Here is a 20,858-nt window from a genome sequence, read left to right as displayed (position 1 = left end):
TTTCTGAATTCACATGTGACGGCGTCGCAGTCAACTAAGTGTTTTTAAGGTTCTTAAGAGCATACGTTTCAGTCGTTCAGATTGTACTTCAAAGGCCACATCTGAATGTCCCAAGCCAAATCATTTGTCGCTCACAAATTTCCATGACAGGATACTACCAAGGTTGATGAGAATGAAAGGGACTTGAGATAAATCACAGAAACCAGTGATTAGCTGATGCCAACCAGAGTTTTCCGAGCCTGAAAATGGAAAGAAAGATTGGGGCGGGGGGGGGAGTGGGGGTGTGGGGTGGGTAATCACACAGCTCTGAGGGTCAGGGAAAAGAATGAGAATGGACTGCATTTGGTTTCTGTTTTGGTACCACGAGGATGCAGGGAGGAGGAAGATTGTGGAAGACGAGGGTCAGACAGAGCGGGTGGAGGAGCATGAGAGGGAAGGTCGGCCACTTTATTATTGAGAGGGGTGAGAAAGGTTGCCATGGAGAGAATAATGGAGCCCAGATAGCTGGCTGTCACATACGAAGAATGACCATTGAGATGAGGTACAGGGTGGCGACGGTTGCCTATAGATATCGAACCCAATGAGACTTGGCTTATCAGGAGGAGGAAGATGTTTGAATAGATTTTTATTTCAAAAAGACAACAAATACAACTGAGCAATTCTGTAAATCACAGATCAACATTCTCCCGCTCGCTGAGCTACTCTGCAAATGACAATCTCTCCTTGTCCATTCTTCATATATTTCGATAGAATCCCTACGGTGCAGAAAGAGGCCATTTGGCCAATCGAGTCTGCACCAACCCTCTGAAAGAGCGTCCTACCTAGGTTCCATCGCCGTAACCACATCCCAACCCGCACATCTTTTGTGACACTGAGGGGCAATCTTACCATGGCCAATCCACCTAATCTTTGGACTGTGGGAAGAAACCGGAGCACCCGGACGAAACTCATGCAGACACGGGATGTGCAAACTCCACACGGACAGTCACCCAAGGTTGGAATCGAACCAGGTGCTATGAGGCAGCAGTGCTAACCACTGTGCCACCATGCCGCCCCTGCTATGGTGTACAATAAAAGCCAAATGACCCCGAGCTCCCTGTATCAGTTACACAGATGTGCCAGGCTTAAAAAAACAAATCTTAATGTTACACATCTATAAAACCAGCATTGCAGGTATGGATTGAACGTTTACAGGGACACAGCACCATGATGTCCATATAAATAGAAGAATTCCCAAAACCAAGTCCAACTCTCTATCCAAATCTAGTTGTAAAATGATGTCCCATCTGGAGCTTTCGTGATTGAACCTAATCCTGAAAGCGATGTAACAGGTCACAAGTCTTTTTCTCAATTATTTCGTACATTTTTTTAATGCGTTTGTCACTTACAGTCCGCACATAGCTCTCAGCATCCAGTACTGCCATTCCATCATGGACATCACCCATTATCAGGAGGGGTCCATCTGTCAGGTTGATATTTGGACAGGGGCAGTTCCAGTCCATGTTGATCATTATCACCTCCAGGTGTTTGAAGTCAAAGAAGGTGAGTCCCATTTTCTCGTCCTTCAGCACCTCGTCCAGTGTAAACCTGGCAACTCCAGAGTCTTGTTCCTCAACAACCTCCGTCACCCTCCCCACGATGGCATAGTCACTTCTGCAGAAGCTGGGGACTATCTTGTGACGGGGCTTGCACACTTTGCACTGTTGGCTCTTGGGAAAGGGGCAGGTTTCCTCACAAACCTCCTTGCTCTCAAAATTGTTCTTGTTGCCCTCACAGCCACCGTAAACAAAAGCATGACACTGCTTCATCAGCGAGTTGTAGGCCCAGCGAGCCTCCCACATCTTGCAGGGACCCTGCACAGCAGGAAAGGTGCAGATATTGACCGACTCATTGATACAAGCCAATCTGCATTCTTCATATGTTTCAAACTGGTTCCTGCTCCCGTCACACCCTCCAAACATGAAAGTTGAGCACCTGCCCTTCTTGTGGTCATAGAACCATCTAACGTGTTGGCGGCCACATTCCCTCTTGTCTGGATCTTTAAAGCACTCTCCAGATGGGAAAGGCTGGATTTTCCTGGGAGCGCTCTCTCCTGAATGCTCTCGTCTGATGACTGATAACGGGAAGTCTGCTCTCAGGAGGCCAGCAGCATTCCTTGCAGTGCACGTATAGATCCCGGCATCCTCCTGCTGGGTGTTGTAAATAACTAGCTGGCCGATATTGGTGACCACCACATTGGCGTACATTTGGTCAGGTCTCATGATGATATTTTCCCGGTAGTCGCTCTGCTTCTCCCAGGTGATGTCCGGCCTGGGACGCCCGCTGACATCACAGTGAAAGCTCACGGTGCCTCCAATGTAGACAGACTGGTGGAATGGGTTGGTGTAAAGAGCTGGAGGGATGGAATCTTCCAAGGAGGTTGTTGATGTTGGGTTCACTGTGGTTTCTAAGGGCTGGGGGCTGGTGTTGGGCCAGGTGATGTGGTACCTGCAGGTCACCACGGTCAGGCTGATGCCCCGGATGCACGCCTCCGCGTCCATGTAACATTTATTGTAGTAGGTCAAACCATCCGAGGCGCAGGTGAAATTGGGTTCCTTCTCACACCTGTCCTTGCACTTACAGATAGGCTGCCCATCCCAGATATCACACTCCGAACCTTGCTGAGTGCACACGATCCTCTCACACGTCACCTCTTTGGGAATGTCCAAGGCCGCTAAGCTGCCGTCTGCAAACCTTGCTGCCACACAGCTCTTCAGGCCGCACACGTTTGTGCAACACTTCTCAAAATTCTGACAATTCTGAAATCAGCAATGGACACAACAGTTACTTCAACAGCAACGGACTGAATACTCACCCTGGATAGAACCTTAATGTTCATTTTTCATGATGCACTTCATAGAGCTACTGAGACCATCCAGCAGAACTAAACAAAGGCATCACACATTCTTTAAATATCTACCACAGTTTCACAGACTCTGTCAACATCATGTAAAGCCCAAAAGGATGGGATTTCCTCTAAATGTACATCTTGCGACCAGCGAAATTGGGGCATAACATGCAGAGTATAATATCAAGGAAACGCGGAAGCAGGTGGAAACATATCATTAGATAACTACTGAATTCCCTTGCATTTTTGTACAAATCTACCGGCTCCTGCGTCCAAATGCATCTCAGCTTATTATAATGGCCAAAGCAATGTGCATGTGGATATCCTCCAGGGACACTGGTTCACCCTGCGCTATTTAAATCATGCTGTGCGTTCAATATGACCCCGTGAGATCTTGAAGCACAGGAGAGGGAATATTTTAGACTTTCACTGAATGTGAACGTCAATTTGTTGTCTATCTCTAATTGTCACTGGGTGACAGTTTCAGAGGGCAAATAAGAGTCAAACACATCGAGGCCAGACCAGGTAAGAATGGCAATTCTTCCCTAATGGACATTACTGAACCAGATAGGTATTTTTGCAACAATGGTTTCATGGTCATCAATAGACTTTTAATTCCAGATTTTTTTCACCGAACGCAACCCCCACCATCTGCTGTGGTGGGTTCAGGTCCGCAGAACAATAGATACCTCACAGTACAAAAGGAGGCCATATGGCCCATCAAGAATGCACCGACCCTCTTAAAGTACACTGCACCTAGCCCCCCCCCCCCCCCCCCCCCCCCCCCATCCCCGTAACCCCACCTAACCTGCACACCTTTGGACTGTGGAGGAAACCAGAGCACCCGGAGGTAGGGTTACTGGGTTATGGGGATAACGGAGATAGGGTGGGGGCGTGGGGTTTAAGTAGGGTGCTCATTCCACGGGCCGGTGCAGACTCAATGGGCTGAATGGCCTCCTTCTGCACTGTAATTTCTACGATTCTATAAGCCCACACGGACACAGGGTGAACCCAGGTCCCTGGCGCTGTGAGTCAGTAGTGCTAACCGCTGTGCCACCATGTTGCCCTAAAGGCCTCTATATTACTAGTCCAGTGATAACACCATTGCAACACCAGCTCCCCCTAATCTTATAGATTGGATTCTCAGTCTGCATGGTGAGTTAGTTGATCAACAGACTAGTTGGGAGAATACGCCTGGCTTCAGCACAGGTTAGTTAGGAAGGGGGAGAGAACCATTGGAATGTGGAAACAGCACAAGGTAATTCAGCCCCTCTAACCTGTTCCACAATTCATTTGGATCCTGGTTGACCTGTAATTCACTACATTTTCTGTCTTTGCGCCATAGATTTTCTTACGTGATAATATTATATCAATCTCAGTTCCAAAAGTTTCAGTTCACCCGACACCCATGGGCTCTTGGGGAATACATTCCCAAATTTTTATTAGTCCTCGTGAGAAAAAGGACTTCCTGGTTTGTCACACGAAGAGCCTCATTTTATTTTTTTAAAATATAAATTTAGTGTACCCAATTCTTTTTTTTCCAATTAAGGGGCAATTTAGCCCGGCCAATCCATCTACCCTGCACATCTTTGGGTCGTGGGGGTGAGACCCGCACAGACATGGGGAGAATGTGCAAACTCCACACGAACAGTGACCCGGGACTGGGATCAAACCCGGGGTCCTCAGCACCATGAGGCAGCAGTGCTAACCACTGCGTCACCATGCTGCCCCCCCCCCCCACCCCAATGAATCACTTTTAACGTGTCTTGTAGGTTAGCGTAGCAGCCTTTTTACACATATTGTCCAATAGAATGTGCCTATGTTGCTTTTTAATTAAGTTCATCTATTAAAATTCAAGCAGATTACAAAACAGACTCATACCCAATGATCTGAAATACCTGTTTTAAGAAGAGTCAGAGTCAGAACTGGACATATGCTTGGAAAGGAGAAATGTTCAGGCAGAGAGTGGACATGAGAATCATTCTCAATGTGTTTAAGAATTTGTAGGTATGGCATACAATAGGGCAGCACGGTGGGGCAGTGGTTAGCTCTGCTGCCTCACAGCGCTGAGGACCCGGGTTCAATCCCACCCCCGGGTCATTGTCCGTGCGGAGTTTACACATCCTCCCCGTGTCTGCGTGGGTCTCACCCCCACAACCCAAAAAGATGTGCTGGGTAAGGTGGATTGGCCACGCTAAATTGCCCCTTAATTGGAAAAAAAAAGAATTGGGTACTCCAAATTTATTTTTTAAAAGTATGGCATACAAAAACACATTTCGCGCTTTAAAACTTCCCAAGGTGGTTTCACAGGCCCATAACCAGAAATAAAATCGACACAGACTAAACCTTTAAATTTAAAACAAAAACAGAAAACACTGGACAATCTCAGCTGGTCTGGCTGCATCTGTGGAGAGAGAAGGCAGCTAACGTTTCGAGTCTGGGTGGCTGTTTATCAAAGCTGGAGAACACTGGAAATAGGGTCAAATTTATATTGTTGTGGTGGTGGGGAGGCTGGTGGTATGAAGCAGTGGGGCTGGACAGAGGGCGAGCCATAGGTGGAGATTGACCTATAAATGTATTTAAATGTATTGCTCCATTAACTAATTCTTTGTTGATATTAAATTCTAATTAGCCCGCAGAGTGATGTGAAGCTGGCAGTCTAACCCAGATGCGGGAAAGTGTCTATCTCTGCCTTCAGTTTTGAAGGCCAGTCCCAAAATTTATGGTTTGACTCTTTCCAGTTGCTGACAACCTGTCTTTGTACAAAGGGTCACCCAGGCTCAAAACATTGGTTCCGTTCTCTCTCCTCAGATGCTGTCAGATTGTCTTTGTTTTTGTCTTTGTATCTAACAGAGTTCATATGGTAACCCTTTCATTGGAGTAGATCAGATGGCTGGGGCTTTGCGGTTAGCATTCTCGGCTCCAAGTCAGAAGATTAAGAGCTCAACTCCTGGCCCAGAGAATTGACCACATGAATCCAGGTTGACTATCCAATGTCGTAGTGAAGGTGGCACGGTGACACAGTGGTTAGCGCTGTCGCCTCATAGCTCCAAGGTCCTGAGTTCAATTCCGGCCTTGGGTGACTGTCTGTATGGAGTTTGCACTTTCTCCCCGTGTCCGCGTGGATTTCCTCCGGGTGTTCCGGTTTCCTCCCACAGCCCAAAGATGTGCAGATTAGGTGGATTGGCCATGCTAAATTACCCTTAGTGTCCAAAAGGGTTAAGTGGGTTACTGGGAGGGCAGCACGGTGGCCTAGTGGTTAGCACAACCGCCTCACGGCGCTGAGGTCCCAGGTTCGATCCCGGCTCTGGGTCACTGTCCGTGTGGAGTTTGCACATTCTCCCCGTGTCTGCGTGGGTTTCGCCCCCACAACCCAAAAAATGTGCAGAGTAGGTGGATTGGCCATGTTAAATTGCCCCTTAATTGGAAAAAATAATTGGGTAATCTAAATTTATAAAAAAAAAAAAAAAAAAAAGTGGGTTACTGGGTTACGGGGATAGGGTGGAGGTGTGGGCTTAAGTGGGGTGTTCTTTCCAAGGGCCGGTGCAGACTCGTTGGGCCGAATGGCCTCCTTCTGCACTGTAAATTCTATGATTCTATACTGTTAGATGGGCTGTCTCTTGGGTAAGACCTTAAGTCGGGGTCTTATCTGTCCTCTGAGGTGGATGTAATAGACATCATGACATTATTTTTGCAAGGGTGTTATCCCTGGTGTCATGGTTAATGCTTATCCCTCAATCAACATCACAAACACAGATTAGCTGATCATTATCACAGTGGTTTGCGGGACATCGTTTGCAAAATAACTGCCACATTTCCTACATGCACTGTGCTCAAAGATTACTTCATTTTTGTAAAGTGCTTTGGCACCTTGTGACAGGCGCTATATAAATGCACTTTCTTTCTAGTGTTTTATCCATATGCTAAACACAAGACCAGCAACAACGTTCAAGGGAAAAAAACAAGCTCTGTAATTAAGAAGTACCAATAAATCCCATAGACCCAAACTGGGCAGTTTTGATAGATCGCACTGCTCGGGAATGTTAGTTTAATCAGTAATTTCCCCGGACATCATCGAGCTCCAAATCATCACTCTCACTGAAGAGCTGTCTGGCAGGTTTTAATTAATCTTTATTAGTGCCACAAGACGGCTTACATTAACACTGCAATGAAGTTACTGTGAAAAGCCCCTGGTCGCCACATTCCGGCGCCTGTTCGGGTACACCGAGGGAGAATTCAGAGTGTCCAATTCACCTTACAGCACGCCTCTCGGGGCTTGTGGGGAGCACCCGGAGGAAACCCACGCGGACACGGGGAGAACGTGCAGACTCCGCACAGACAGTGACCCAGCGGGGAATCGAACCTGGGACCCTGGCGCTGTGAGGCAACAGTGATAACCACTGTGCTAAACTGCCATCAGATTAAAAACTTTTCTGTTTTGACAGAGAGGATCTCAGTCAAACTGAGTTTCACAAAGTGAAAAATAACAAATGGCAAATTATAAACAAACTGCTCCTCCACCGACATCTGCGGAAAGCTAAACGGTGGATACAAGAGCTGACTGATTAATGCTGGAGAATGACTAATTCAGGAGCAGATTCTCCAGCCCTGCAGTGACCTACCCAGCCCTGCTCACAACGCAGTGACCTGTTCGACAGGCATCTGCTATCATACAGGGTTTGCCCATCATACCTCGTCCACGCTGCACTCCCTCTCGCAGGTGCTCTGCGCATCCACCCACAGCCCTGGGTTGAGGTGGTTTGGGCAGGCGCTGGCTGGGGGGAGGCCGGTGTCCTGTGTCAGGCTGAGCAGAGGGAAGAACCCCAGCGCAATCAGCAGGGCCCTGGGCTGAATGCCACCTCCGACCTCCCTGCTCAGCACACTGCCCCATCCGCTGCTGCCCCACAGCGAGAAACAGGCAGCGTCTCCGCGCACAAACCCCGGCATGTTGACACCCAAGGCAAGGACGTTTGCCCAAACTTTGCTAAAGTTGACAGAGTGAGGGGAAAGTCTGCAATCGGGCAGTTTAAAAAAGGCTGATCATTGGGTAATGAAGCATAAAGGACTGTAACCCGAGTCGAGTCCATTGAAACGGTATAAACTGGAAGTGTCCCAGCAAAAACCCTTTTGGCCCATCCTTTCAGCCCTGGTTAGTGAAACTAGGAACAGCACAGCCAGGGAGCTGGTAAATGAAACATACCTAGCTTTCCCTTCAAATAATAAACAATGAGATACATCACCCAGAAATATAACAGCAAATTTCATGTTTCCCTGACTTTTTACTGCCGCACCTAAAACTAAGATTTGAGGGTTTATCCTTAATTGCCCAGAATTTACAGCAGCAACAGGCCATTCAGCCCGATCGGTTTGTGTTGATGGTTCAGCTCCACATGACCATCCTTTGCACCATCTCGCCCTATGAACGTCCTTTTCTCACCCTCATTCCTTACCGAGCTGCCAGTTAAGAGTTCCCGTGGTATTGACTCCATCCCAAAGACAGTGGCACAGTGGTTAGCACTGCTGCCTCACAGCTCCAGGGTCCCGGGTTCAATTCCAGCCTTGGATGACTCTATGTGGAGTTTGCGCTTCTCCCCGTGGGTTTCCACCGGGTGCTCTGGTTTCCACCCAGAGTCCAAAGATGTGCAGGTCAGGTGGATTGGCCAAACTGCATAGCCCCTTAGTGTCCAAATGGTTAGGGTGGGTTACGGGGATAGGGTGCCGCGAGGGCTTAAGTAGGGTGCTCTTTGCAAGGGCCGGTGCAGGCTCAATGGGTCGAATGGCCTCCTTCTGCACTGCAAATTCTATAAATCCTCAGCACTGAGGAGGGATGCAGTCAGGAAAGATTGGGGAATGTTCTAAATGACTTCAGGGCCGTGGTTCAGAGTCACACAGCATGGTCCCTGGTTCCAGTGAATAATGTCACAAGTATACTTACATTAACACTGCAATGAAGTTACTGTGAAAAGCTCTTAGTTGGCACACTGCTCCTATTTGGGTACACGGAGGAAGAATTCAGAATGTCGAACTCACCTAACAGCACATCTTTCAGGACTTGTGGGAGGAAACCGGAGCACCCGGAGGAAACCCAAGGGAGAACATGCAGACTCCGCACAGACAGTGACCCAAGCCGGGAATCGAACCTGGGACCCTGGCGCTGTGAAGCAACAGTGCTACCTACTGTGCTACCGTGCCGCCCGAAGGTGCATTTTGGATTACAAGGCAAGTGTTAATGCAGAGCAGCATCGATTTAATATGAATAAAAGCCCGGATTACACAGCGAAGAGTGCCATAGTCCGATGAATTTTACATAGGTAACATCTATTGTAAATGTGTAAACAGGAATTTATAATGTAAAATGTTAACAGGGAGCTGATGTGAAAGGTAAAAGCAAATTACTGCGGATGCTGGAATCTGAAACAAAAACAGAAAATACTGGAAAATCTCTGGACAAAGCTTTGACAAAGAGTCATCCTGGCTCGGAACATTAGCTCCGTTCTCTCTCCACAGATGCTGTCAGACCGCTGAGATTGATGTGAAAGATGTTTCTTATAGAAACAATGGTATTTCCAGCACCTTCCATTGCATCCTAAGTGTTTTGCAACCTCTGAGGTAATTTTGAAGTGTAATCATCATTGTGATGTAGGAAAGTGTGACAAGAAATTGTCACACAGGAAGTGCAAGATGTCGATTGAGGGATAAATGTTGACCCCCCTTCTCTTCAAATAATGCCAGCTGAGAGGACACACAAGGGCTTAATTTAATTCTCACCCTGAAGGTGGAAGTGTAGCCCCCCCCCCCCCCGCAGTACTAAATGTACATACAGCCCCAGGTGCTGCTCACTCCTTTGAGAACTGACTGGTGGTGATTTAACCTGAGTATCACCGCACCTCAGGTAAGAGGTTGAGAAGCCGGGACTCGAGGCAGCATGGTGGCACAGTGCGTTAGTCCTGTTGCCTCACGGCGCCGAGGTCCCAGGTTCGATCCTGGCTCTGGGTCACTGTCCGTGTGGAGTTTGCACATCCTCCCCGTGTCTGCGTGGTTTTCACCCCCACAACCCAAAGATGTGCAGGTTAGGTGGATTGGCCACGCTAAATTGCCCCTTAATTGGAAAAAATGAATTGGGTACTCTAAATTTATTTTAAAAAAGAGAAGGCGGTGTTGCTCGTTATGCTTTCCTTTAATTTGCTCTGTTTTAATTACCTTTGCTTAAGAGTCGCCAGGTATCTTTCTGATACCACCACAGGGTTCAAAGCCAAGTACTGATCAATAACTCAATACACCAGTTAGTAAGTTTGAAATCAATACACATTTATTTACACACACAGTCAATTATTATTCATGCATAAACTCTATTCGCTAAACTACAACGACTACTACTACAACGACTACTTTAAGAACACAGCACGGTAGCATAGTGTTTGGCATAAATGCTTCACAGCTCCAGGGTCCCAGGTTCGATTCCCGGCTGGGTCACTGTCTGTGTGGAGTCTGCACGTCCTCCCCGTGTGTGCGTGGGTTTCCTCCGGGTGCTCCGGTTTCCTCCCACAGTCCAAAGATGTGCGGGTTAGGTGGATTGGCCATGCTAAATTGCCCGTAGTGTTCTAATAGTGAGGTTAAGGGGGGGGTTGTTGGGTTACGGGTATAGGGTGGATACCTGGGTTTGAGTAGGGTGATCATTGCTCGGCACAACATCGAGGGCCGAAGGGCCTGTTCTGTGCCATACTGATCTATGTTCTATGTTCTAAGACTGGCTACAGCTGGAACTCAACTAAACCAGCTCGGAACGTCTGCACAAAATAAGGGGCCTCACGGTAGCATGGTGGTTAGCATCAATGCTTCACAGCTCCAGGGTCCCAGGTTCGATTCCCGGCTGGGTCACTGTCTGTGTGGAGTCTGCACGTCCTCCCCGTGTGTGCGTGGGTTTCCTCCGGGTGCTCCGGTTTCCTCCCACAGTCCAAAGATGTGCGGGTTAGGTGGATTGGCCATGCTAAATTGCCCGTAGTGTAAGGTAATGGGGGGATTGTTGGGTTACGGGTATTCGGGTTACGTGGGTTTAAGTAGGGTGATCATTGCTCGGCACAACATCGAGGGCCGAAGGGCCTGTTCTGTTCTATGTTCTATGTTCTAAAGCCTGTAATTAACTTCACTCTGACTGCCCACTCAGTCAGAGGAACAATGGCCGTTGTCCGGTTCTGATACTGCTGGCTTTGAAATGGTATGGGATAGTAGCTAAGAGCGCCTATCTCGTAGTGTGCGTTGACCTTAGACTTACTTGGTTGGTGCTTGGCGGGCCTCTCGTCGCTGAGAGCCAAGGCCAAGGTGAAGGTGAAGAGATCTTCCACGAACTTCCAAGAGAGCGAACTGAACTTGGGGACGCTATCTTGTAGTCCCCAGGGGTTTCGCGCCCTTCTGGGCAGACCCCGGACTTGGTCCCAATTAATTGGACCATGTCCCAATCGTTCATATTGATTTTCTCCAATACCGGAGGTGTTCCCTGATCATTGGGCAGGCCCTATGTGGCTGTTGGCCTGCCTTTGTTTTTGCTCCCACTGGCGCCGGGGAGTCTGTCCTGGTCTTGATTGTTTCAATGTTTCTTTTTGTCCTTGGAGATAGCTCATGAATATGTTAATGGATATTGGTTTCAGTTCTGTCTGGGTTCTGCAAATCTTAATACACAGGAAACCTTGCGCCTGCTTGTTTTCTCTAGCGTTGTCCGTTTTTCCCTGCACTCCTTGCGAGTGTCCATTTTGGAATCAGGACGTGGCCACCCCAGGTGGCTACACTGGGACTTTGGAGAAGCTACCCATCCAAATATGGACATGTATCAGCCTTTCCTTCATCGCCTTCGGGTCAAAACAACCACCCCATCCCATCTAAGCCTTGTGGGACCATGTTACCACATGCACCTCCATGGCTGAAGAAGCCACTCAACGCCACCTATTCAAGGGGTGCTAGGGATGGTCAATAAATGTTGACCTTTCCAGCGAGGCCAGGTCTCAAGAATGGGTGTGAGGAAAAAGCAAACTGTTGCTTGGTGGTGCAGGATTCAAACATTCGGCATGTTGTCGAAGCTTTTCACCTTACATTCATAAGGACAAATGCAAGAATGCCAAATGTCAAACCATCACAACCATTCACACCACAGGCTGTCAACTCTGATTGCATGAGGCACTGCCATGGAGAAGGTAATGGGGAACTATTGGCTCCTCAAGCTCCCAGGTAATTCAAAAAAGGTTTGAGCATATTCCTTTGATTTCAGAGAACAGGCTTCTGTGACTGTTTGAAAATATCTGGCATTCTTGAAAATGTCTGATGGGTGCAATACAAAAAACTTTGGCAGTGTATGTCTCTTTTCAGGAATATTCAAAGCAAGCTCCGTGTTACAACTGAGGCAATATCCCTTTCACTGTTGAGCATTCTTTATTGTCTTTTAAAGATTTCATTCACAAAACGCTACAGCCCATCTGACAGCATGTTGCTTGCACATTATAGCTGCAAAAGTGCAGACAAACTATAGCTGGTGCACGGTAGCATGGTGGTTAGCGTCAATGCTTCACAGCTCCAGGGTCCCAGGTTCAGTTCCCGGCTTGGGTCACTGTCTGTGTGGAGTCTGCACGTTCTCCCTGTGTGTGCGTGGGTTTCTGTAAATTGCCCGTAGTGTCCTAAAAAGTAAGGTTAAGGGGGGGGGGGGGGGGTTGTTGGGTTACTGGTATAGGGTGGATACGTGGCTTTGAGTCGGGTGATCATTGCTCGGCACAACATCGAGGGCCGAAGGGCCTGTACTGTTCTATGTTCTATGGTGCTTCAGACCATTCAGTTATGCCCTGGTCTAAATCAGGCTGCGTAGCTGTACTGTCTTAGTCAAGTACAACAAGGAGTTTGTGTGTTTGTGTGTGTATAAGACGTCACACCGAGGAGTGCTGAGGACTAAAGGAAGCAAATTTCAGACGAGGAGTCTCTCTCAGGGTAGCCTAACCTGACGTTAAACAAATCTGTTAACAAACACAGTCCTGTTCAGCCAACTGAGCTGACAGGGCCAAAATTGGTTTGCTGCTGCAAACGGATGCAAATTCAACACTTTGCAGCTTGAGGAATATATTGAGAAGGATTGCGGCGCTGAACACTAATATCAATGAACCCTTACTTGGCCGATTGGCTCTGCACAGGGCATGGAGAAATTCATTTCCCCGACCCTGTGATAATGAGTGGTGGCAAGCAACAGTTTGTAAAATCGTATCATGGAATCTTGCAATGCAGATTGAGGCTATTCAGCCCATCATGCCGGTGCTGGCCCATAGAAAGAGCTATTCAATTTGTTCAGCCCGTCCCCTCTTTTCCCATAACCCTGCAATAGGATCACTTTTTATAGTGTACAAGTACAAAGGGTTTTTATAGATGAACAAGTTAATTGTACAAGAGATGCCTTGCATGTTAGGCACAGCGATAAATTTTCCTGTTGTTGCGTCAGGCGGTTGTGGCTTTTCAAGCCCCCCCAGAGGAATTTGAACACATAATCTAGACCTTATACGCTCGGCTACCTCAGTTGGCTGGATGGCTGGTTTGTGATGGGAGCTATGACAACATTTCAAAAAATGTTTTTAAAATTTAGAGGACCGATTATTTTTAACAGTGAGAAACCTTAGGAGCTTTTCAGCAGGAGAGTGGATGGGCTTGTTTTTATTTAGAGTGCCCAATTCATTTTTCCAATTAAGGGGCAATTTAGCATGGCCAATCCACCTATCTAGCATATTTTTGGGTTAGAACATAGAACATAGAACATTACAGCGCAGTACGGGCCCTTCGGCCCTCGATGTTGCGCCGACCTGTGAAACCATCTGAAGCCTATCTGACCTACACTATTCCATTTTCATCCATGTGTCTATCCAGTGACCACTTAAATGCCCTTAAAGTTGGCGAGTCTACTACTGTTGCAGGCAGGGCGTTCCATACCCCTACTACTCTCTGAGTAAATAAACTGCCTCTGACATCTGTCCTATATCTACCACCCCTCAATTTAAAGCTATGTCCCCTCGTGTTGGTCATCACCATCCGAGGAAAAAGACTCTCACTGTCCACCCTATCTAACCCTCTGACTATCTTATATGTCTTATATCTTATATAGGGGCCTCACGGTAGCATGGTGGTTAGCATCAATGCTTCACAGCTCCAGGGTCCCAGGTTCGATTCCCGGCTGGGTCACTGTCTGTGTGGAGTCTGCACGTCCTCCCCGTGTGTGCGTGGGTTTCCTCCGGGTGCTCCGGTTTCCTCCCACAGTCCAAAGATGTGCGGGTTAGGTGGATTGGCCATGCTAAATTGCCCGTAGTATAAGGTTAATGGGGGGATTGTTGGGTTACGGGTTACGTGGGTTTAAGTAGGGTGATCATTGCTCGGCACAACATTGAGGGCCGAAGGGCCTGTTCTGTGCTGTACTGTTCTATGTTCTATGTCTCTATTAAGTAACCTCTCAGCCTTCTCCGCTCTAACAAAAACAACCTCAAGTCCCTGAGGCTTTCCTCGTAAGACCTTCCCTCCATACCAGGCAACATCCTAGTAAATCTCCTCTGAACCCTTTTCAAAGCTTCCACATCCTTCCTATAATGTGGTGACCAGAACTGCACGCAGTAGGGGTTGTGGGGGTGAAACCCATGCAGACAATGTGCAAAGTCCGCACAGACAGTGACCCAGGGCCGGGACTCGAACCCGGGTCCTCAGTGCCATAGGCAGCAATGCTAACCACTGCGCCGTGTGCCGCCCCTGCAAAAATACATTTTATTCCAAAGATACCCGTAAGAACATTACAAACGTTTCAAAATGGCCACGATATTCAAGTTTTCTTCATAGAATCATAGAATTTACAGTGCAGAAGGAAGCCATTTGGCCCATTGAGTCTGCACCAGTCCCTGGAAAGAGCACCCGATTCAAGCCCACGCCTCCACCCTATCCCCGTAACCCAGTAACCTCACTTAACTATTTTGGACACGAGGGGCAATTTAGCATGGCCGATCCACATAACCTGCACATCTTTGGACTGTGGGAGGAAACCGGAGCACCCGGAGGAAACCCACGCAGACACAGGGAGAACGTGCAGACTCCACACAGACAGTGACCCAAGCTGGGAATGAAACCTGGGACCCTGGAGCTGTGAAGCAACTGTGCTAACCACTGTGCTCCCGTGCTGCCTCTCATGTGGCACTCTGAGGTGCTTCAATACAATCAAACGCAGACATTTCAAATGGTCAGTACTAAAAGCGCAATTGCATTCAAGTTGTCGATCTTGTTCAATGGCTGACCAGGTGTGAAGGGTTGAACAGCCTACTCTTGTCCTTATTCCTTACGACCTTATAATCACTCGCGGGCAATGTCTCCCAATGTTTCTGCTCTCCAAGAACCCACTTAATTTTCTCTTGAGCTCATTGATATTCAATAGCTTGTTCGTGTTTCATATCTTGGGGGTGACACAAAGTTGGACCCAATTTGCTGCAATAGGATTAGCCACCTAATTATTTGGTGCGTTCATTGACGTTTGACATCTCATGCCTGCACACATAATGATGCCAATTTTTAATTTTGTAAACTGCCGCCTCCTTTCTCTATGAAAAAGGTGAAAATAAGTGGAAGCTTTGCAAATCCCCTGGCGAAGATCAGAAATTGAATGTTTGCAACATTTGTATGCAATTTGTTTGAGTGTTGCTTTAACAGGGATGTTAATCCATTTAAAATAAGATTAATGTATTAAGGCCTCCATTAAACCAGCAAAGGAATTGCACACAAACGCGTTACACATTTGAGCGTTAAACTTCAAAGCTAAAAAGTGAATGCTTGGAATTAAAAACAGGTGATCTTTGGGTTGCCAGGCAACAATCTATTTCTTTTGAGGTGATAATGGTGGATCAGGTGTACTTTTTTGTGTTTTTAATCTAGGTTCTGAGCGAGTTTTCAATGGAAAAGCTGAGGGTTTCAGCTGGAGGTCAGTATTTTGACCCAGGAATTTGAAATACCATTGTGTCGCTGCTCCATCCCACCTTGCTGGCCAGACAGTGTTGAATGGTTCAGAACTGCCTGGGGACCTTTCCCCTGACCTTTCTGTTCTGCTTTTGTGCCTCCCCCCGCTCCCCCCCCCCCCCCCCCCCCCCCCCCCGCCCCCCGCAACCCAAAGGTCCTCGAGTAACCAGACACCCAACGTCCTTCTCGCATTCCTCAGGGTGATCCAAAATCTTAGAAAAGAAAGATTCCAGAAACAGTTCACGTTCTGAGATAATGATTGTCAGGAAGATGAGAAGTCAGAGCACAAAGTAATGGAATTGCACAAACGAATTGCATAAGTGTGATTTTGTATGTTAGGTGGGCATCAGGACAGAGTGCAGCCAGAGGTGGCGTCAATTGAACAAGTTTCTCATACATTTGCTCCCAAGACTGTAGACAGCTTTGAGAGGGCATTGTGGTACCAGTTAGTAATTGACACATGTCCCATGGGTCCTAATGCACACCCAGTCACTTACAAGTGCAGTTTAACGTTTCTGATTGGCTATTAAGCCTCATACACAGAAAATAGAAGCAGGAGGGACCCTTTGAGCCTGCTCCGCCATTCATTATGATGATGGCTAATCGCCAAGTTCAATACCCTGATCCCGCCTTCCCCCACATCTCTTGATCCCTTCAGCCCCAAGAGCTAGATCTAATTCCTTCTCGAAATTACACGTTTTGGCCTCAACTACTTTCTGTGGTAGTGAATTCCACAGATTCCCCGCTCTCTGGGTGAAGAAATTTCTCCTCACCTCAGTCCTAAAAGGTTTACCCCTTATCCTCAAACTATGACCCCTAGTTCTGGACTCCCCCACCATCAGAAACATTCTTTCTGAATCTACCCTGTCCAATCCTGTTAGAATTTTGTAAGTTTCTATGAGATCCCCTCTCACTCTTCTAAACTTCATTAAATATCATCCTAACCGATTTAGTCTCTCCTCATATGACAGTCCCTCCACCCCAGGAATCAGCCTGGTAAACCTTCACTGCACTCCCTCCATAGCAATAATATCTTTCCTCAGATAAGGACACCAAAACTGCGGACAATACTCCAGGTGTGGCCTCACAAATGCCCTATGCAAGTGTAGTAAAGCATCTCTATTCCTATACTCAAATCCTCTCGCTATGAAGGCCAACATACCATTTGCCGTCTTTACTGCCTGCTGTACCTGCGCCCTTACTTTCAGTGACTGATGCACGAGGACACCAAGGTCTCGCTGAGTATCCGCCTCTCTCAATTTGCACCCATTCAAATAATAATCTACCTTCCGATGTTTGCTACCAAAGTGGATAAACTCACATTTAACCACATTATACTGCAACAGCTATGCATAGACCCACTCACGCACCTTTCTAAAATCCCGCTGAAGCATCTCTGCACCTCCTCACAGCTCACCATCCCAACCAACTATATATCATCTGCAAATTTGGAGATAATACATTGAGTTCCCTCATCCAAGTCACTAATATATAATGTGAACAGCTGGGGTACCAGCACAGATCCCTGCGGCACCCCACTTGCCTGCCAATTGGAAAAATACCCATTTATTCCAACTTTTTGCCTCCTGTCGGCTAAACGTTCGGCCCATCAAATCTGCACTGACCCTCCGAAAGATCATCCTGTCCCCATAACCGCTCTCAACCTTTTGGGCACTTAAAGGGCAATTAAACATGGTCAATTCACCTAACCTGCCATCTTTGGACCGTGGGAAGAAACTGAAGCAAGCCATTCGAGGACCTGCCGGACCGGGCATGCCGTTGAAGACTCCGGCTAAGCAAGGGGACAGTGCGACATACCTGCCAGGTCATGCTGCACCTGGCACCGCTGGGGAATGGGGGAGGACACCCGTTCCCGGTGGCCATCAAGGTGACGGTCACCCTGAAACTTTACGTCACGGCTCCTTCCAGGTGCCGAGTGGGGACCTTTCTGTGATCTCACAGGGTTCGGTAAACAGGTGTATCCGCGCTGTCACGGTGGCACTATATGCCCAGTCGGCACAATGCATCCACTTCAATGAGACCGAGCCCACCAGGATTCCCAGGCAGCGGGGTCCGCTGCCATCACCAACATGCGTCAGGTCCAGGGGATGATCGACGGGATGAATGTCTCCCGACCAGCTCCTGCAGTTGACAGGCCGCTCTACACAAACCGAATGGTGTTCCACTCGATGAACGTGCAGCTGGTGTGTGACCATCAAATTCGCATCATGCACGCCTGTGCCCAACATCCGGCCAGTGTACACATGCCTTAACCTTGGCACACTAGGGCAGCACGGTGGCGCAGTGGTTCACCGAGGTCCCAGGTTCGATCCCGGCTCTCTGGGTCACTGTCCGTGTGGAGTTTGCACATTCTCCCCGTGTTTGCGTGGGTTTCGCCCCCACAACCCAAAGATGTGCAGGGTAGGTGGATTGGCCATGCTAAATTGTCCCTTTATTGGAAAAAATTAATTGGGTACTCTAAATTTATAAAAATAGAAAAAAAAATTCCTGCCGCACTTGACGATCCCTGGCCTCTTTGAGGCCCACTCGCGACTGATGAGTTGGCTCCAGGGTGACATGGGTTAACCGCTGGGGTCGTGGCTGAAGTCGCTTGACCAAAGTCCACAGACTGACGTGGAGGCCCGCCACAACGATGCCCATGAAGCGACCAGGGGCGTGATCGAGCAGTGCTTCGGCCTCCTGTAGATATGGCTCAGGTGTCTGGACCACTCTAGAGGGGCCCTCCAGTATTGCACTGGGAGGGTTGCCAGGCTCTGCATCCTCCACAACATGGCGCAGCAGAGGGGTGACATGGTGGAGGAGGAGAAGGATGAATGGCAGGCCTCGTCTGACGATGAGGATGTGTGGGAGAGTGAGGATGGGCAGGACATGGGGCCTGGGCAGCCCGAGAGGCTGCATAACGTGTGCGTCAAGGCTAACGCGCACCGTACATTCTGATCATCTTCAGGCTTATGGACTAGGGGGGACTGGCCAGCAGCACGGACACCCCCACTCCAGCCCCGCCACCTTCCCACCTGCAACCCCCTCCGTGATACATACCTGCAGCACCATGGGGTGCAGGCCCTGGGTTGGCAGTAAAGGCGGGTCTGGTGATACGATGGAGGATGATGACAACCTGCTCTGCGATGAGTTCAGGTGCTCTGCATCATTCAACAACAGCTGATTCCTGCCCACAGTAGTTCTTTCCACCATCCACCTGGTTGACCGCTGCATGCGAGCTGGCCATTCCATCACACGGTCCCATCGAATCCCTGGGGTGGCGGAGGTGGGGACGGGGAGGGGGAAGGTGGGGGTGGGACATTGGGTGGGCCCTGGCTCACTGAGCTAAATCGCTGGCTTCTAAAGCAGACCAAGCAGGCCAGCAGCACGGTTCAATTCCTGTACCAGCCTCCCCGGACAGGCGCCGGAATGTGGCGACTAGGGGCTTTTCACAGTAACTTCATTGAAGCCTACTCGTGACAATATTTCATTTTTCATTTTCAACTGCAGTCCATGAGCCAAGCCCACCCCCAATATTCGCCAATTCTCCCCGCACCACCAGTGCCACCTCTGCGGCCAGCCCAGACAGGCCCACCCCTCACACCCTTCTCTTTTTTAAATTTAGAGTACCCAATTTTTTTTTCCAATTGAGGGGCAATTTAGCGTGGCCAATACACCTAACCTGCACATCTTTGGGTTGTGGGGGTGAAACCCACGCAGACACGGGGAGAATGTGCAAACTCCACACGGACAGTGACCCAGGGCCGGGATTCTAACCCGGGTCCTGAGCGCCGCAGTCCCAGTGCTAACGACTGCGCCACATGCCGACCCCCCTCACACCCTTCTGACGAGCACCGAGGCAGGTTTTTGCATTATGAACGAGTGTTTAATGTGAAATCACATATACAGATATGTGCCCCGACCTCTATCTGTGCCTTGCACTCGTACCAACTTGGGCTGGAGAATCGCCGGTCGCCGTGAAAAACGCGACACGCCATTTTGGGGGGGGGGGGGAGAATCGCGGGGGTTGCCAGAGCGGCCCTCCCGCGATTCTCCCACCCGGCCTGGGGAGCGGAGAATCGCGCCCCAGGTGTCCTGTGTTTAGGACATATGGGCCCTCTCTGTGATGGTATCCATGTTGCTGCTCAGCACCCGGAGCTCTGGCTCTGGTTCTGACTGTGGCTGGGGCCGGAGACACCAGAAGGGCCCGCCCCATCACCAGAAGGTCCTGCAAGACACAAGACAAGACGTGTGATTAGACCGCCAGCCGGGGGTGGTGTGAGGATGGTATGGGGCTGAGGTTGATGTCAGGGTGAGGGTGTGCACGTTAAGATGGTGTGGGGGTGAGGGGTGTGCGTGAGGATGGTGTGGGGTTGAGGGGATGCACGTGGGGATGGCGTGGGGCTGGAGTGAGGGTGGTGTGGGGGTGAGGGTGTGAGGATGGTGTCGGGGGTGAGGGTGTGAGGACCCTGTGGGGGTGAGGGTGCGAGGGTAGTGTGGGGGTGAGGGTGGTGTGGGGGTGAGGGTGCGAGGGTGGTGTGGGGGTGAGGGTGTGAGGATGGTGTCGAGGGTGAGGGTGTGAGGGCACTGTGGGGGTGAGGGTGTGAGGGTGGTGTGGGGGTGAGGGTGTGAGGGTAGTGTGGGGGTGAGGGTGTGAGGGCACTGTGGGGGTGAGGGTGTGAGGGCACTGGGGGGGTGAGGGTGTGAGGATAGTGTCGAGGGTGAGGGTGTGAGGGCACTGTGGGGGTGAGGGTGTGAGGGTGGTGTGGGGGTGAGGGCCCTGTTGGGGGGTGTTGACACAGGTGTCATGAGGAACCGCAACTCAGCGGGGTCTCACTTCCACACCCAAGGTTGATCTCCACTCTGGAGTCTGCCCTTTCCTTGGGCCCGCTGACCACATCCAGGGACCGCTGCTCTGCCCCGGTGAGGGGCTGCAGGTCAGACGGTCCCCCTCCAGTCTTCTCCAGCT

General features: G+C 49.3%; 1 protein-coding gene across 1 annotated transcript; it reads right to left on the bottom strand.

Moving 5' to 3' along the window:
- Positions 1-1,227: 1,227 nt before the first annotated feature.
- On the bottom strand, positions 1,228-19,102 carry LOC119952949 (WAP, Kazal, immunoglobulin, Kunitz and NTR domain-containing protein 2-like). Its single transcript, XM_038776587.1, has 2 exons — positions 18,950-19,102; positions 1,228-2,798 (listed from the first exon to the last, which is right to left on the bottom strand). The coding sequence occupies exons 1-2, from the start codon at positions 19,100-19,102 to the stop codon at positions 1,308-1,310; spliced, it is 1,644 nt and encodes a 547-aa protein (XP_038632515.1). The 3' UTR covers positions 1,228-1,307.
- Between the last annotated feature and the right edge of the window lie 1,756 nt (positions 19,103-20,858).

Source organism: Scyliorhinus canicula, chromosome 18 (genome assembly GCF_902713615.1).
Source record: "Scyliorhinus canicula chromosome 18, sScyCan1.1, whole genome shotgun sequence".
Classification (NCBI taxonomy): Eukaryota; Metazoa; Chordata; class Chondrichthyes; order Carcharhiniformes; family Scyliorhinidae; genus Scyliorhinus; species Scyliorhinus canicula.
The sequence above is the reverse complement of the archived record's forward strand: the minus strand, read 5'-3'. Positions and strand labels throughout refer to the sequence as shown.